The sequence below is a fragment of the Carcharodon carcharias genome, chromosome 19 (assembly GCF_017639515.1).
Source record: "Carcharodon carcharias isolate sCarCar2 chromosome 19, sCarCar2.pri, whole genome shotgun sequence".
In the NCBI taxonomy this organism is placed as follows: Eukaryota; Metazoa; Chordata; class Chondrichthyes; order Lamniformes; family Lamnidae; genus Carcharodon; species Carcharodon carcharias.
Genome location: NC_054485.1, coordinates 71,709,734 through 71,726,605, shown reverse-complemented (window position 1 = coordinate 71,726,605; position 16,872 = coordinate 71,709,734). Strand labels below are relative to the sequence as shown.

General features: G+C 57.7%; 1 protein-coding gene across 2 annotated transcripts; it reads right to left on the bottom strand.

The window, feature by feature from the left end:
• Positions 1-633: 633 nt before the first annotated feature.
• LOC121291968 (zinc finger protein 239-like) lies at positions 634-7,512 on the bottom strand. 2 transcript variants are annotated; one of them, XM_041213669.1, is made up of 3 exons: positions 7,466-7,512; positions 5,234-5,416; positions 634-4,222 (listed from the first exon to the last, which is right to left on the bottom strand). In XM_041213669.1, exon 3 carries the CDS (start codon positions 3,629-3,631, stop codon positions 2,573-2,575), a length of 1,059 nt encoding a protein of 352 aa, XP_041069603.1. In that variant the 5' UTR covers positions 3,632-4,222; positions 5,234-5,416; positions 7,466-7,512; the 3' UTR covers positions 634-2,572. The 2 variants fall into 2 exon arrangements, with proteins under 2 accessions (XP_041069603.1, XP_041069602.1); XM_041213668.1 differs by lacking the exon at positions 5,234-5,416 and having other exon boundaries at positions 7,466-7,501.
• Between the last annotated feature and the right edge of the window lie 9,360 nt (positions 7,513-16,872).

Sequence of the window (16,872 nt, the reverse complement as noted above, 5' to 3'; positions counted from 1 at the left end):
AATGAACGGCATGACACAAGGAAGTTCTGAGGAACAAACGGACCTTGGCGTGTGTGTCCATTGATCTCTGAAGGCGGAGGGGCATGTTAGTGGGGTGGTGAAAAAGGCATATGGGACACTTGCCTTTATTAATCGAGGCATAGATTACAGAAGTATGGAGGTCATGTTGGAGTTGTATAGAACCTTGGTGAGGCCACAGCTGGAGTACTGTGTGCAGTTCTGGTCACCACATTATAGGAAGGATGTGATTGCACTGGAGGGGGTGCAGAGGAGATTCACAAGGATGTTGCCTGGGATGAAACATTTAAGTTATGAAGAGAGGTTGGATAGTCTTGGGCTGTTTTCGTTGAAGCAGGGGCGACCTGATCGAGGTGTACAAGATTATGAGGGGCGTGGACAGGATGGATAGGGAGCAGCTGGTCCCCTTCGTTGAAGGGTCAGTCACAAGGGGACATAAGTTTAAGGTGAGGGGCAGGAGGTTTAGGGGGGATGTAAGGAAAAACTTTTTTACCCAGAAGGTGGTGACGGTCTGGAATACACTGCCTGGGAGGGTGGTGGAGGCGGGTTGCCTCACATCCTTTAAAAAGTACCTGGATGAGCACTTGGCACGTCATAACATTAACAAGGCTATGGGCCAAGTGCTGGTAAATGGGATTAGGTAGGTAGGTCAGGTGTTTCTCATGTGTCGGTGCAGACTCAACGGGCCGAAGGGCCTCTTCTGCACTGCGATTCTGTGAAAATAAAGTACTAAACTCCTGTGCCCAGACCATTGGGTTCGAGCATCGTCGTCACCAGCACTGGCTCGACGAACATGATGCTCAAATATGTGACCTGCTGGAGCAAAAGCGATCAGCCTTCATTGCCTGGCAGAGCACCCAAAGTCGCAACTCCAGAAGGCAGCATTTCAACAGCTCAAGACTGACACCAAATGACAAATCTGGAAGATAAAGGACATGTGGTGGGAAGAGAAAGCTCCAGAGATACAACAATCTGATCATCATGACATACAATTCTTTTTATGAAATCACCAGGACCACCTGTAGACCGAGATCAAATGGACAAAATCCCCTTTATTCACAGGATGGTGTTTCTCTTCTTAAGGATGACAATGACATCTGTTAATGCTGGAAAGAACATTTTGAACAACTCCTCAACCATGAATCCACAGTGACAGCTGATACCTTCCAGTCTATCCCCCAGTGCCTGTGGTAGAATCCATGGGTGAGTCCCCATCCATGGGAGAGCTGCAACAAACAATCAAACAGATGAAAAACAACAAAGCCGGTGGCCCCGATGGTATTCCAGCTGAGGTCTTCAAAGCTGGTGGACTTCTGCTCACATCAAGACTCCATAAACTCATCCTTCGGATTTGGGAGGAAAAATAGCCCTATCCAAATTCAGGAATGTGACAATTGTAACTATCTTCAAAAAGGGTGATAAATCACACTGTGGAAACTATTGACCTTTTGTCCATAGCAGGGAAAATCCTGACACACATTCTCCTGAATCACCTACTTCCTATGGCTGAGGAAATCCTCCCAGAGACACAGTGACATCTGTGCATAAACAGGAGCTTCTATGCATATTGATGGCGATGTTTAGTGATCTGTTCAAAGTTTAAATTGGCCTTCTCAAAACAATCAGACTTATAGTGGGAGAGGTTTGAGACAGACACTGCTGAGACAGACAGTGTTTTGGAACAACAGCTCCCCTGTATGAGCACTGGAGGGTAAACAACACAGACAACTCTCAGTGTAATGGAAGCAGGTGACCCGGCTCTAAGTCTGTGTGGAGACGTTGGTGTATGGTGAGAGAGGTGTAGGTGAAACAATCCTGGCACACATCACATTGGAAGCATTTGTCTCCCATGTGGGTTCACTGATGTTCCACAAGGACCAACAACTGTATGAAGGCTTTACTACAGAACTCACACCAATAGGGTTTCTCCCCTGTGAGAGTGTGTTGATCGACCAGGAGATACGCTGACTATGAAAACTTTGTCACAAACCTCATACCTGAATGGTTTCTCACTAGTGTGGATCCTCTGGTGCTTCAGGAGATCGGAGGAGTGGGCACAAGCCTGGTCACAAATATTGCACCTAAAGAGTTTCTGCTGGTGCCCTGGGGGGTCAAAGTTATCAAGAAAGCTTTATCACAATTGGTGGGTTACTCATTTATGAGAATAGGCCGGTGTATGCTGAGGTTTGCTGACTGTATGAAGGCTTGGTCACATACCTCACACCTAACGAGTGTCTCGTGTGGATCTTCTGGTGTCTCAGGAGGTGAATCCTATGTCGGTTTGCTGATGTTCCAGGAGGTGTGCAGGCATAACAGTTCACACTGATAGGGTTTCTCCCCTGTGTGAGTGCATTGATGGACCAGAAAATCCACTGACTGTGTGAAAGCCTTGTCACACACCTCATATCTGAAGGTTTTCTCCTGTGTCAATCCTCCACTGGACCAAGAGGCTCTTTAATGGTGAGAATGATTTGTCGTACACCTCATGTGAATGGTTTCTCCCGTGTAAATGCACTGGCGATTGTGGAGGGTCTCTAACTACAAGAATGATTTATCAAACTCCTTGCATATGAACGGTTTCTCCCCTTTGTGAATGCGATGACTGTGTGAAAGATTTGTCATGCACCTGGCAGGTGAATGGTTTCTCTCCTGTGTGAATACGTTGGTGTATGCAGAGGGTCGCTATCTGTGAGAATGATTTGTTGCACACCTTGCATGTAAATAGTTTCTCCCCTGTGTGAATGCGTTGATGTGTGTGGAGGGATGATGAGTTTAAGAATGATTTGTTGCACACGTCGCACGTGAATGGTTTCTCCCCAGTATGTTTGTGTTGGTGTGTGAGGAATTGCAATGAATTCGAGAATGACTTGTTGTATAACCTGCATTTGAATGGTTTCTCCCCTATGTAAATACATTGATGTGCATGGACAGCCGATGACTTGGAGAATGATTTGTCGCACACCTCACATTTGAATGGTTTTTCCCCAGTGTGAATGCGTTGTTGTACATGGAGGGTCATTAACTGTGAAAATGATTTGTTGCATGCCTTGCAAGTGAACGGTTTCTCCCCTGTGTGAATGCGTTGGTGTGCGTGGAGGTTCCATGATTTGGAGAATGATTTGTCGCACATCTCACACGTGAATGGTTTCACCCCTGTGTGAATGTGTTGGTGTGTGTGGAGGTTCCACGATTTGGAGAATGATTTGTCGCACATCTCACACGTGAACAGTTTCTCCCCTGTGTGAATGTGTTGGTGCTGATGGAGGGATGATGAGTGTAAGAATGATTTGTTGCACATGTCACACGAGTGGTTTCTCCCCAGTATGTACGTCCAGGTGCATGAGGAATTGCGATGAACTCGGGAACGATTTGTTGCGTAACCTGCATGTGAATGGTTTCTCTCCGGTGTGAATGCATTGATGTTTGTGGAGGGTCGATGTCTCAAGGACTGATTTCTTGCACACCTCACACATGAACGGTTTCTCCCTGGTCTGAATGTGTTGATGAAGGTGGAGGGACGATGACCCTGAGAATGATTTGTCATACACTTCGCATGTAAACAGTTTCTCCTCTGTGCGAATACACGACTGTGTAAAAGACATCTCACAAACATCACACCTGAAGGGTTTGTCCCCGGTGTGATTCTTCTAGTATCTCAGGAGGCTCGAAGATGCCAAAAAAGCTTTAGCTCAAACCTCAGACTTGAAGGGTTTCTCTTCCATGTATCTGCCCTTGTGTTTACAGTGGTCATAACAGTTCTACCTTCTGTGTCAGCAGATCATGTGAGTCGCCAGAGCCCTCCTCTCGCAGCTTACGCTTGAACAGCCTCTCACCTGTAGGGATGGGTCAGTGGTTCATGAAGCTCAATGAATGATTGAAGCTCTCATCACACTTGGAGCCTCCTTACACTTCTTCCCAGCCTCACCCTGACCGATCATCCACAACTGAACCTTTGGAAAGGTTGGTTCTGATGGAAGACTCCACACCACTGACCAGTTTCAGATCTGATGATATGTCAAAGCTCCCCTGACCCGACCGATTTCCAGATGATGGTTTGACTGCCCAACCTTCTCTGTGTTGAGCAATGCTGTGAAGGGACTGGATGTCTTCCCACAGTTATGCAATTCTTCCTTGGGTGATGGTCAGGATCTATCTGTGGTGTCTATCCTCTCTGTATTCTCTGGTGTAGTACGGTGCAATCCTTCTGTAAAACAGGAAAAGAAAATATGATTTACTCCAACTCCCTCTCCTCCTTTGCTGAAGGGTCTAACTCCTCAATTAGAGACTGTTCCACAGTGAGTGCCAGTCTGCTATTCCCCTGTGTGGGGGATCAGATTCCTTTTCCTCACTTGACTGTCACACACCCTGTTTCCAGCAGGGACACTAGATAGTGACCAGGAGCAGACAACATGGCTACTTTCTTTCCTCTGCCCAGCCCCTCATCTTCCCAGGCATCATGAGGACAATGGAAAAGATAGTCGGGCGGAGTGTAAAACAGGCTCTCAATTCATTGTAAGCTTGAGTCGTGCTGGTGAAGACCAGTTTCATCCTTAAAGTAGGCGTTCAATATAAAAAACACTCAGGAGAAATGTTAATTCAATGGAGATTTTGAAATTTCTCTCCTTGTTTTCCGAGACTATTTGAAGAAAACACACTGGGCAGGAAGTCCTAGACCTAAAGAAAATATTTCTTCAGCATAGCTGATTGAAATATTTAGATATTTACTTGCATTGTCATAGCCTCCAGGGTAATGGGCCAAGCGCTGGAAAATGGGATTAGTGTAGTCAGATCTTTGTTGACCAGTGCAGACAGGATGGGCCGATTGTCCTCCTTTTGTTCTATAAACGTCTATCCATAGATTGAACAGTTCTGGTTTATCCTGGGAAATTAGATACACTGCAGTCACTCAGACTGTACATCCCAAATTCAGCTATCAGCCACAGCACTGAGAAAAACTATCAAGTCCAAGCCCAGGCTTTTGTCAAAGGCTGAGGCTTTCACATAAAATCTTTAAACAAAGCATGACAAGATATTTCAGTAAATGTGTCTCCAAGTATGACAGCCGAATTGCTCTGGTGCTGGATTAACAATCCAGAGATTGAGAGTTCAAATCCAAACACAGAAAGTTACATACATAGAATTACAGTGCAGAAACAGGCCATTTGGCCCAGTTGGTCCATGCTGATCTTTATGCTTCATACCAGCCACCACTCACCCCTCTTCATCTCAGCCAATCATCCTTTCCCCTTCGTGGTGCTTATCTAGTTTCCCCTGAAAGGTATTGATGCTAAGACAGTTGGAGGCATAGTAAGAGGTGTAGTTGTATTGTCGCTGGACTTGTAATCCAGATGCCCCGGGTAATATTTTGGGGATCCGGGTTCGAATCCCACCACAGCACCTGGTGGAATTTGAATTCAATAAAAATCTGGAATTAAAAGTGTGATGACGACCATGAAACCACTGTTGATTGTTGTAAAAACCCATCTGGTTCATTAATACCCTTTATGGGAGGAAATCTGCCGTTCTTACTTGCTCTGGCCTACATGTGACTCCACACATATTGCAATGTGGTTGACTTTTAAAATGAGCTCTGTAGAAGGCCAATTAGGGATGGGCAATAAATGCTGGCCGAGCCAGTGATGCCCACAACCATGAACCAATAAAAAAAGCCTCAGCTACTCTGTGCTGTGCTCTGAACTTGAGAAATAAAATTCAAAATTTAAAAAAAAAAACCCATGTAAACTTTCAGGTTATCCTAAAAACCCAATTACAGGGAATCTGCTACAACTGCCTGGACTGGTTTTCATGTGATTTCGGTCCACACAACATGGTTGAATCTGAACTGTCCTCTGAAGTGGCCGAGCAAACAATGATAAACAATCACTACAAAGTCCAATAATAAGAGGAAGATCAGATAGATCTGGACAATCCTGGCATTGTGTCAGAATAAGGTTAAGGTGATCTCAGCCCAGTGAAATCTGTAAAGTCTCTCTTACCAAGGTCTGAGGACAAGTACTCAAGTGAGGAGAGCTGCCCCACAGACTGGTCAAGTAGCAGTGATACTCACTGAATCGTATCAATCTGGAAACATCCCAGACCCCTCCATCACCATCCCTGGGTATGTCCCATCCCACTGGCAGGTGGGGAAGTCTCAATATTGTCTCCATGGAGTCTCACGGCTTCAGGTCAAACAAGTTCAAGAAAAACTTCCACTCCCATCCCAAATGATGAATGAGTACTTCACCATGTTAATCATCACTAGAGAAGTAGACTAAGAACAGATCCCAAAACTGAGTATCCACGAGGTGCAGTGAGCCATCAGCAGCAGCAGCATTGTATTCCACCACAATCTCACAGACCGGCACAGGCCTCATTCCATGATTATCATCAAACTAGTAGATAAACATGTCAGGAGCAGCAATGGCTCCCTCCCTGCAACTTGCCTCTCTGCCCACCGCCTCCTCTCTATCTGGGCTGAGATCAGGAACTATCCTCAACCCCAACCCCTCCATGCAGGGAGGGGGCTGCAGCCTGAAGGTGCATCCTTCAGTGCTCCTTGACACACTGAGTTTGAACTAGTGTACAGCCATTCCTACCCTGCTCTGCTGCCAGTTATAACCCTATCTCCCTTTACAGTGTGTCTGCCCCCTCACTGGGAGACTGCTTCACAGCGAGAGTCAGTGGATAGTGAACCAGGATGGGAATCACATTGCTGCTACTGAATGCCTGCTCACTTTCTGACTTGTTACACAACAACAATAAACAACTTGCATTTATATAGCATCTTTAACATTATTCAATGTCCCAAGGTGCTTTGCAAGGGTGTTAACAAAGTTTGGGAGTGTGCTGCCATGTTTTCTACATTACAACAGTGACCACACTTCAAATGTACTTCATTGGCTGTAAAGAGCTTTGGGAAATTTGGCGGTCGTGAAAGGCCCTATATAAATGCAAGTATTGTTTTTCTTTTCTGAGGACGTTACAGAGATAAGGTGGTAGGAGGTCTTGGAGCGATTTGAAAAGACAGGAAACACGCAGATCCCAACACACAGACAGAACTAACCATTCACAGTCCACATGATAATAACCAGCTCCCAACACACACACACACAACTCAACAATAGGAAATCAATAAGAATCCTCAGACACTCTGCACCTGCCAGATAATTACACCTCACCTTCTCATATTCAGTAATGACCCATCAACAAAACTCAGCCTGTAAATCAGAAGGGAAATGCTTCCAATAAACACACTCAATATCCAACACACAGCTCCAGTCAAACAGTTCAGCACAAAGCACCCAATAAACAGCTCTCTCAGCTGGATCTTCTCACACAGCATAAGGGGCATTTCCACACCTGATTCCCCACAGGACAGTCAGACTGCCTGAACATTAGTGTAGATATTATGTGATGTAATTATTATAAATTCTGTTCCTTCACTCACCATCTCCTCACTTGGTTTTCAGTCCCTACAGGAAGTGAACCTGTTGTGGAAGAGGAAGAGGAGAGAATGGGCAGAGTGGGTGAGCTCTCTGATTGACGTCTCTCACAGCCAATCCAAATATTTCTGGAGTACCACGAATTTCATGAAGTTTGGCAAACTGACTGTGAAACGGAGGCGACTTTGAGCAGCAGATCAGGTGGGGACTTAAACTTGTCATTGTCCCATCTGAATAAAACCTCACTTTTTGCAGCTGCTGTCTCAGTTCTCCCAGTAAAGCATTGACAGAGATTTCTAGTGTGAGAATAGCATTCTTCATCCTCGGAGACTTTCAAACTGACAACATCAGTGTGGGATGTGTAGCCTTGGATGTGTTTGACAACAATGATGACGTGTAGTGGTGAGATCAGCACATGCACAGGAGAGAGAGGCACAAGAGTGTGATCTAAGGAGAGGGGTGAAAAGATTGACTGGGTGACGGGGGGAATGACTGTGACTCAGAGATTGACTCTGTGACTGGGGCAAGGTCGAGGTCAGTGGGGGCTGAGCATCAATTCGCAGACACTTCCTCCTACCTCTCCCTGGATCATGACCCCACCACTGAACATCAAGCCATTGTTTCCAGGACTGTCACTGACCCTCACCTCCCCCCACTACCCCCCCCACCCCACCCCCCCGAGACTAAGTCCCTCTCCCCCCCATCACGCTCACCCCACCCCGCCCGAGACTAAGTCCCTCGCCCCTACACCCCCCCGAGACTAAGTTCCTCTCCCCCCCCACCCCACCCCCTCGAGACTAAGTCCCTCTCCCCCCCTCTCCCCCCACCCCACCCCCCCGAGACTGTCCCTCTCCCCCACTCCCCCGCACCCCACCCCACCGAGACTAAGTCCCTCTCACCCCCTCCCCCCAATCCCACCCCCCTGAGACTAAGTCCTTCTCCCACCCTTCCCCCCCACCCCACCCCCCCGAGACTAAGTCCCTCTCCCCGCCCCCCCCACCCCACCCCCCCGAGACTAAGGCCCTCTTCCACTCCCCCACCTCCCCCACACCCCACCCCCCCGGGACTAAGTCCCTCCCCTCCCCCTGGACTAAGTCCCTCTCCCCCCCTCCCTTACCCACCCCACCCACATCGAGACAAAGTCCCTCTCCCCCCCTCCCTTACCCACCCCACCCACATCGAGACAAAGTCCCTCTCCCCCCCACCCCCCTGAGACTGTCCCTCACCCCCTCTCCCCACAACAGACCCCCCGAGACTAAGTCCCTCACCCCACCCTCCCCCCACCCCTCCCAAGACTAAGTCCCTCTCCCCACCTCACCCCCATTCCCCCTGAGACTGTCCCTTCCCCCCCCTGCCCCCCACACCGCCGAGACTAAGTCCCTCTCCTCCCTCACCCCCTCCCCCCCAACCCCCCGAGACTAAGTCCCTCTCCCCCCTCCCCCCACCACCCCCGACCCCCCCGAGACTAAGTCCCTCTTCACCCCCTCCCCCCACCACACCCCCCCGAGACTAAGTCCCTCTCCCCCCAGCCCCCCCACCCCCACCCCCCCCGAGACTAAGTCTCTCTCCCCCTCCCCCCCACCCTCCCGAGACTGACTCCCTCACTCCACAACCACACCCCCCACCCGAGACTAAGTCCCTCTCCACCCCTTCTCCCCCACCCACCCCGAGACTACGTCCCTCTCCCCCCTCCCCCCAACCTCACACACCCCGAGACTAAGTCCCTCTCCCCCCCTCCCCCCCACCCCACCCACCCCGAGACTAAGTCCCTCTCCCCCCACCCCAAAACCCCACCCCCCCGAGACTAAGTCCCTCTCCCCCAGCCCCCCCACACCGCCCCCCCGAGACTAAGTCCTCTCACCCGCCTCCCCCCCACCCCCCCGAGACTGACTCCCTCACTTCCACAACCACACCCCCCACCCGAGACTAAGTCCCTCTCCACCCCTTCTGCCAACCCCACACCCCCCGAGACTAAGTCCTTCGTCCCCGAACTACCCCCCAACAACATCCCCTCCGAGACTAGAGCCCTCTCCACCTCCCCCCACCACCCCCCCGCACTAAGTCCCTCTGCCCCCTCCCCCCCACCACACCCCCCCCCCCCCGAGACTAAGTCCCTCTCCCGACCCACCTCCCATCCACCACACCCCCCCGGAACTAAGTCCCTCTCCCCCCCACCCCACCCCCCCGAGACTGTCCCTCTCCCCCACTCCCCCCAACCCCACCCCCCCTTGAGACTAAGTCCTTCTCCCCCACCTCCCCCCCACAACCACCCCCCAGACTAAGCCCTCTCCCACCTCCCCCCCCACCACCCCCCCGAGACTAAGTCCCTCTCCCCCCCGCCCCCCACCCCACCCCCCTGAGACTAAGTCCCTCTCCCCAAAACCCCAGCCCCCCGAGACTAAGTCTCTCTCCCACCCCCTCCCCCCGACCCCACCACCCGGGACTAAGTCCCTCTCCACCACCCTCCCCTGCCCCCGGGACTAAGTCCCTCGCCCACCCCCGCCCCCAACCCCAACCCCCAAGACTAAGTCCCTCTCCCCCCCTCCACCCCCACCCCACCCAACCTGAGACTAATTCCCTCTCACCCCACCCTCCCCCCCACCCCACACTCCCCGAGACAAAGTCCCTCTCCACCCCCCTCCCCCAACCCAACCCCCCCGAGACTAAGTCCCTCTCCCCCCCTTCCCCAAAACCCCACCCCCCCGAGACTAAGTCCCTCTCCCCCCCACCCCACCCACCCCGAGACTAAGTCCCTCTCACCCCACCCTCCCCCCAACCCCACACTCCCCGAGACAAAGTCCGTCTCCACCCCCCTCCCCCCAACCCAACCCCCCCGAGACTATGTCCCTCTCCCCCCCTTCCCCAAAACCCCACCCCCCTGAGACTAAGTCCCTCTCACTCCACCCTCTCCGAGACTAAGTCCCTCTCACTCCACCCTCTCCGAGACTAAGTCCCTCTCCCAACTCCCAACCCCCCCCGAGACTGTCCCTCTACCGCCCCTCCCCACAATCCCACCCCCCCGAGACTGTCCCTCTACCCCCCACACCCCACCCCCCCGAGACTAAGTCCCTCTCCCCCCCTCGCCCCTATCCCCCCGAGACTAAGTCCCTCTCCCCCACTCCCCCCGAGACTAAGTCCCTCTTCCCCCTCCCCCCAAACCCACCCCCCCGAGACTATGTCCTTCTCCCCCCCTCCACCCCACAACCCCCCCCCGAGAATCTCTCTCCCCCCCTCCACCCACCCCAAGAGTAAGTCCCTCTCACCGCACCCTCCCCGAGACAAAGTCCCTCTCCCCCACCCCACGCCCCCCCGAGACTCTCCCCCCCTCCCCCGCACCCCACCCCCCTGAGACTAAGTTCCTCTTCCCCCCCTCCCCTGCACCCCACCCACCCCGAGACTGAGTCCCTCTCACCCCACCCTCCCCCTCACCCCACCCTCTCCGAGATTAAGTCTCTCTGCGCTCCCCCCACCGCACCCCCCAGAGACTAAGTCCTTCTCCCCCCACCCTCCCCCCCGGGACTAAGTCCCTCACACCCCCCTCCCCTCCCCCCGGGACTAAGACCCTCTCCCCCCCTCCCCCAACCCCACCTCCCCCCGAGACTAAGTCCCTCTCCCTCACCCTCCCCCCCACCCTACCCCCCCGAGACTAAGTCCCTCTCCCCCCTCTGCACCCCACCCCACCCCCCCGAGACTGTCCCACTCCCCCCAACTCCACCCCACCGAGACTAATTCCCTCTCCCCCCCTCCCCCCAACCCCCACACCTCCCCGAGACTAAGTCCTTCTCCCCCACCTCCCCCCCACAACTCCCCTCCGAGACTAAGCCCTCTCCCACCTCCCCCCCACCACCCCCCCCGAGACTAAGTCCCTCTGCCCCCTCCCCCCCACCACACCCACCCCGGAACTAAGTCCCTCTCCCCCCCCGCCCCCCCCACCCCACCCCCCTGAGACTGTCCCTCTCCCCCATTCCCCCCCACCCCACCCCACCGAGACTAAGTCCCTCTCCCCTCTGCTCCCCAAAACCCCAGCCCCCCGAGACTAAGTCTCTCTCACCCCACCCTTCCCCCCACCCCACCCAACCTGAGACTAAGTCTCTCTGCGCACCCCCCCCACCCCGCCGTGACTAAGTCCCTCTCCCACCCCCACCCCCCCACCCCACCACCCGGGACTAAGTCCCTCTCCACCACCCTCCCCTCCCCCCGGGACTAAGTCCCTCGCCCACCCCCGCCCCAAAACCCTAACCCCCAAGACTAAGTCCCTCTCCCCCCCCTCCCCAAAATCCCCCCCGAAGCTAAGTCCCTCTCCCCCCCTCCACCCCCACCCCACCCACCCCGAGACTAAGTCCCTCTCACCCCACCCTCCCCCCCACCCCACACTCCCTGAGACAAAGTCCCTCTCCACCCCCTTCCCCCCATCCCAACCCCCCCGAGACTAAGTCCCTCTCCCCACCTCCCCCCCTACCCCACAGAGACTAGGTCCCTCTCCCCCCCCTCACCCTCACCCCACCCCGCCCAAGACTAAGTCCCTCTCCCCCACTCCCCCCCGAGACTAAGTCCCTCTTCCCCCCTCCCCCCAAACCCACCCCCCCGAGACTAAGTCCTTCTCCGCCCCTCCCCCCCACAACCCCCCCAGACTAAGTCTCTCTCCCCACCTCCACCCACCCCAAGAGTAAGTCCCTCTCACCGCACCCTCCCCGAGACAAAGTCCCTCTACCCCACCATCCCCCCCACCCCACGCCCCCCCGAGACTCTCCCCCCCTCCCCTGCACCCCACCCCCCCGAGACTAAGTTCCTCTCCCCCCCTCCCCCGCACCCACCCACCCCGAGACTGAGTCCCTCTCACCCCACCCTCCCCCTCACCCCACCCTCCCCGAGATTAAGTCTCTCTGCGCCCCCCCCACCCCACCCCCCAGAGACTAAGTCCTTCTCCCCCCACCCTCCCCGCCGGGACTAAGTCCCTCACTCCCCCCTCTCCTCCACCCGGGACTAAGTCCCTCTCCCCGCCTCCCCCCAACCCCACCTCCCCCTGAGACTAAATCCCTCTCCTCCCCCTCCCCACCACCACCCCCCGAGACAAAGTCCCTCTCCCCACCCTGCCCCCCCACCACACCCCCCCAAAGTCAAAGTCCCTCGCCCCCCCAACCCCACCACCCCGCCGAGACTAAGTCCCTCTACCCCCTCCCCCCCACCACACCCCCTCCAAGACTAAGTCCCTCTCACCCCCCCCTTGCCCCACCAAGCCCCCCGAGACTAAGTCCCTCTCCCCCCCTCCCCCCCCACTCCACCCACCCCAAGACTAAGTACCTCTCACCCCACCCTCCCCCTCACCCCACCCTCCCCGAGATTAAGTTTCTCTGCGCATCCCTCCACCCCAACCCCCCGAGACTAAGTCCCTCTCACCCCCTCTCCTCCCCACCCCACCCCCCGAGACTGTCCCTCTCCCCCACTCTCCGCCACCCCACCCCACCGAGACTAAGTCCCTCACCCTACCCTCACCCCCACCCCAACCCCCGAGACTGTCCCTCTACCCCCCACACCCCACCCTCCCCGAGACTAAGTCCCTCTACCCCCCCACCCTAACCCCCCGAGACTAAGTCACTCTCCCCCCTCAACCTCACCTCACCCCGCCTGAGACTAAGTCCCTCTCCCCCACACCCCCCTGAGACTGTCCCTCTCCCCCCATCTCACACCAACCCACCCCCCGAGACTGTCCCTCTCCCCCACTTCCCCCCCACCCCGCCCCACCGAGACTAAGTCCCTCACCCCACCCTCCACCCCCACCCCACACCCCCGAGACAAAGTCCCTCTCCACCCCCCTTCCCCCAACCGAACCTACCCGAGCTAAGTCCCTCTCACCCCCTCTACCCCCCCACCCCCCCGAGACTGTCCCTCTGCCCCACTCCCCCCCACCCCACCCCACCGAGACTAAGTCCCTCTCCGCCCCTCCCCCCAACCCCACCCCCCCGAGACTAAGTCCTTCTCCCCCCCTCACCCCCACAACCCCCCACGAGACTAAGTCCCTCTCCCCCCCCACCACAACGCCCGAGACTAAGTCCCTCTCCCCCCTTCCACCCCACCCCCCCGAGACTGTCCCTCTCCCCCACTCTCCCCCACCCCACCCCACCGAGACTAAGTCCCTCTCCCCCCTCCCCCCAACCCCACCCCCCCCGAGACTAAGTCCTTCTCCCCACCCTCCCCCCACAACCCCCCCCAAGACTGTCCCTCTCCCCCCTACCCAAAACCCCAGCCACCCGAGACTAAGTCCCTCTCCCCCCCTCACCCTCACCCCACCCCGCGTGAGAATAAGTCCCTCTCCCCCCCTCACCCTCACCCCACCCCGCGTGAGAATAAGTCCCTCTCCCCCACATCCCCCCGAGACTAAGTCCCTCTCCCACCTCCCCCCCACCCCCCTGAGACTAAGTCCCTCTCCGCCCCTCTCCCCCCCACCCCACCCCCCGAGACTGTCACTCTCCCCCACTCCCCCCCACCCCACCCCACTGAGACTAAGTCCCTTTCCCCATCCTCCCCTCCACCCCACACCCCCGAGACAAAGTCCCTCTCCACCCCCCTCCCCCAACCCAACCCCCCCGAGACTAAGTCCCTCTCCCCCACCCTCCCCCCCACCCCACCCCCCCCCGAGACTAAGTCCCTCTCCCACCCTCTCCCCCACACCCCACCCCCCCGAGACTAAGTCCCTCTCCCCCCCTCCCCCACACCCCACTCACCCCGAGACTAAGTCCCTCTCACCCCACCCTCCCCTAGACTTAGTCCCTCTCCCACCCCCTCCCCACCGGGACTAAGTCCCTCTCCACCCCCCTCCCCCTAACCCAACACCCCGAGACTAAGAGCCTCTCCCCTCCCTCCCCCCCACCCCATCCCCCCGAGACTAAGTCCCTCTCCCAACCCCCAACCCCCCCCGAGACTTTGTCCCTCTAACCCCCCTCCCCCCCATCCCACCCACCGGGACTAAGTCCCTCTCCCCAGCCCGCCCCCTCACCCCATCCCCCCGAGACCACATGCCTCTCACCCCTCCTCCCCTGCATCCCACCCCCCAAGACTGTTCCTCTCCCCCCCACACCCCACTCCCCCCGAGACTAAGTCCCTCTCACACCCCTACCCCCCACCCCACCCCCCACGAGACTGTCCCTCTCCCTGACTCGCCCCCACCCCACCCCACCGAGATTAAGTCCCTCTCCCCCCTCCCCCCCACCACACCCCCCCCGAGACTAAGTCCCTCTCCCCCACCTTCCCCAACCACCCCCCCCGAGACTAAGTCCCTCTCCACCCCCCTCCCCTCCCCCTGGGACTAAGTCCCTCTCCCACCCCGACCCAGAACCCCACCCCGCCTGAGACTAAGACCCTCTCACCCCCTCTCCCCCCCACCGCACCCCCCCGAGACTGTCCCTCGCCCCACCCTCCCCCCCTCTCCACACCCCCGAGACAAAGACCCTCTCCACCCCCCTCCCCCCAACCTAACCCCCCCGAGACTAAGTCCCTCTCCCCCACCCTCACCCCCCGAGACTTAGTCCGTCTCCCCCCCTCACCCTCACCTCACCCCGCCTGAGACTAAGTCCCTCTCCCCCCATCTCACACCAACCCACCCCCCCGAGACTGTCCCTCTCCCCCACTTCCCCCCCCACCCCCGTCCCACCGAGACTAAGTCCCTCACCCCACCCTCCCCCCCCGACCCCACATCCCCGAGACAAAGTCCCTCTCCACCCCCCTTCCCCCAACCGAACCCACCCGAGACTAAGTCCCTCTCGCCCCCTCTACCACCCCCACCCCCCCGAGACTGTCCCTCTGCCCCACTCCCCCCCACCCCACCCCACCGAGACTAAGTCCCTCTCCGCCCCTCCCCCCAACCCCACCCCACCGAGACTGTCCCTCTCCGCCCCTCCCCCCAACCCCACCCCCCCGAGACTAAGTCCTTCTTCCACCCTCACCCCCACAACCCCCCACGAGACTAAGTCCCTCTCCCCCCCTCCACCCCACCCCACCCCCCCGACACTGTCCCTCTCCCCCACTCTCCTCCACCCCACCCCACCGAGACTAAGTCCCTCTCCCCACCGTCCCCCAACCCCACCCCCCCCGAGACTAAGTCCTTCTCCCCACCCTCCCCCACACAACCCCCCCCGAGACTAAGTCCCTCTCCCCCCTCCCCAAAACCCCAACCCACCGAGAGTAAGTCCTTCTCCCCCCCCTCCCCCCAACAACCCCCCCGAGACTAAGTCCCTCTCCCCCCCTCCACCCCACCCCAGCCCCCGAGACTAAGTCCCTCTCCCCCCCTTCCCCCAACCCCACTCCCCCGAGACTAAGTCCTTCTCCCCACCCTCCCCCCCACAACCCCCCGAGACTAAGTCCCTCTCCCATTTCCCCCCCAACCCATCCCCCCGAGACTAAGTCCCTCTCCCCCCTCCCAAAAACCCCAACCCACCGAGACTAAGTCCCTCTCCCATTTCCCCCCCAACCCACCCCCACCGAGACTAAGTCCCTCTCTCCCCCCCTCCCCCACACCCCACTCACCCCGAGACTAAGACCCTCTCACCCCACCCTCCCCGAGACTTAGTCCCTCTCCCACCCCCTCCCCACCGGGACTAAGTCCCTCTCCACCCCCCTCCCCCTAACCCAACACCCCGAGACTAAGACCCTCTCCCCTCCCTCCCCCCCACCCCAGCCCCCCGAGACTAAGTCCCTCTCCCCCCCCACCCCACCCTCCCCGAGACTAAGTCCCTCTCCCCCCCCACCCCACCCTCCCCGAGACTAAGTCCCTTTCCCAACCCCCAACCCCCCCTCCCCCCCATCCCACCCACCGGGACTAAGTCCCTCTCCCCAGCCCGCCCCCTCACCCCACCCCCCCGAGACCACGTGCCTCTCACCCCTGCTCCCCAAAACCCCACCAGCCCGAGACTAAGTCCCTCTCTCCCCCCTCCACCCCAACCCCCCCCCACCCCACCCTCCCTGAGACTAAGTCCCTCTCCACCCCCCCCACCCCCCTGAGACTAACTCCCACTCCGCCCCCCTCCCCCTCACCCCACCCCCCCCGGGGACTAAGTCCCTGTCCCTCCCACTCCCCCTGGGACTAAGTCCCTCTTCCCCCCCTCCCCGCCACCACACCCCGAGACTGAGTCCCTCTCCACCCCTCCCCCCCACCACACCCTTCCCGAGACTAAGTCCATCTCGCCCCCCACCTCCCACCCACCCCAACCCCCCGGGACTAAGTCCCTCTCCCCCCTCCCCAAAACCCCACCCCCCGAGACTGTCCCTCTACCCCCCACACCCCACCCTCCCCGAGACTAAGTCCCTCTACCCCCTCACCCTCACCCCACCCCGCCTGAGACTAAGTCCCTCTCCCCCCTCCCCCCCACCCCACCCCCCGAGACTGTCCCTCTCCCCACTTCTCACCCCACCCCACCCC

Coding starts and splice junctions, on each gene's coding strand:
- LOC121291968 (XM_041213669.1), bottom strand. CDS start 3,631: ATGTTTGTGAGATGTCTTTTACACAGTCGTGTATTCGCACAGAGGAGA.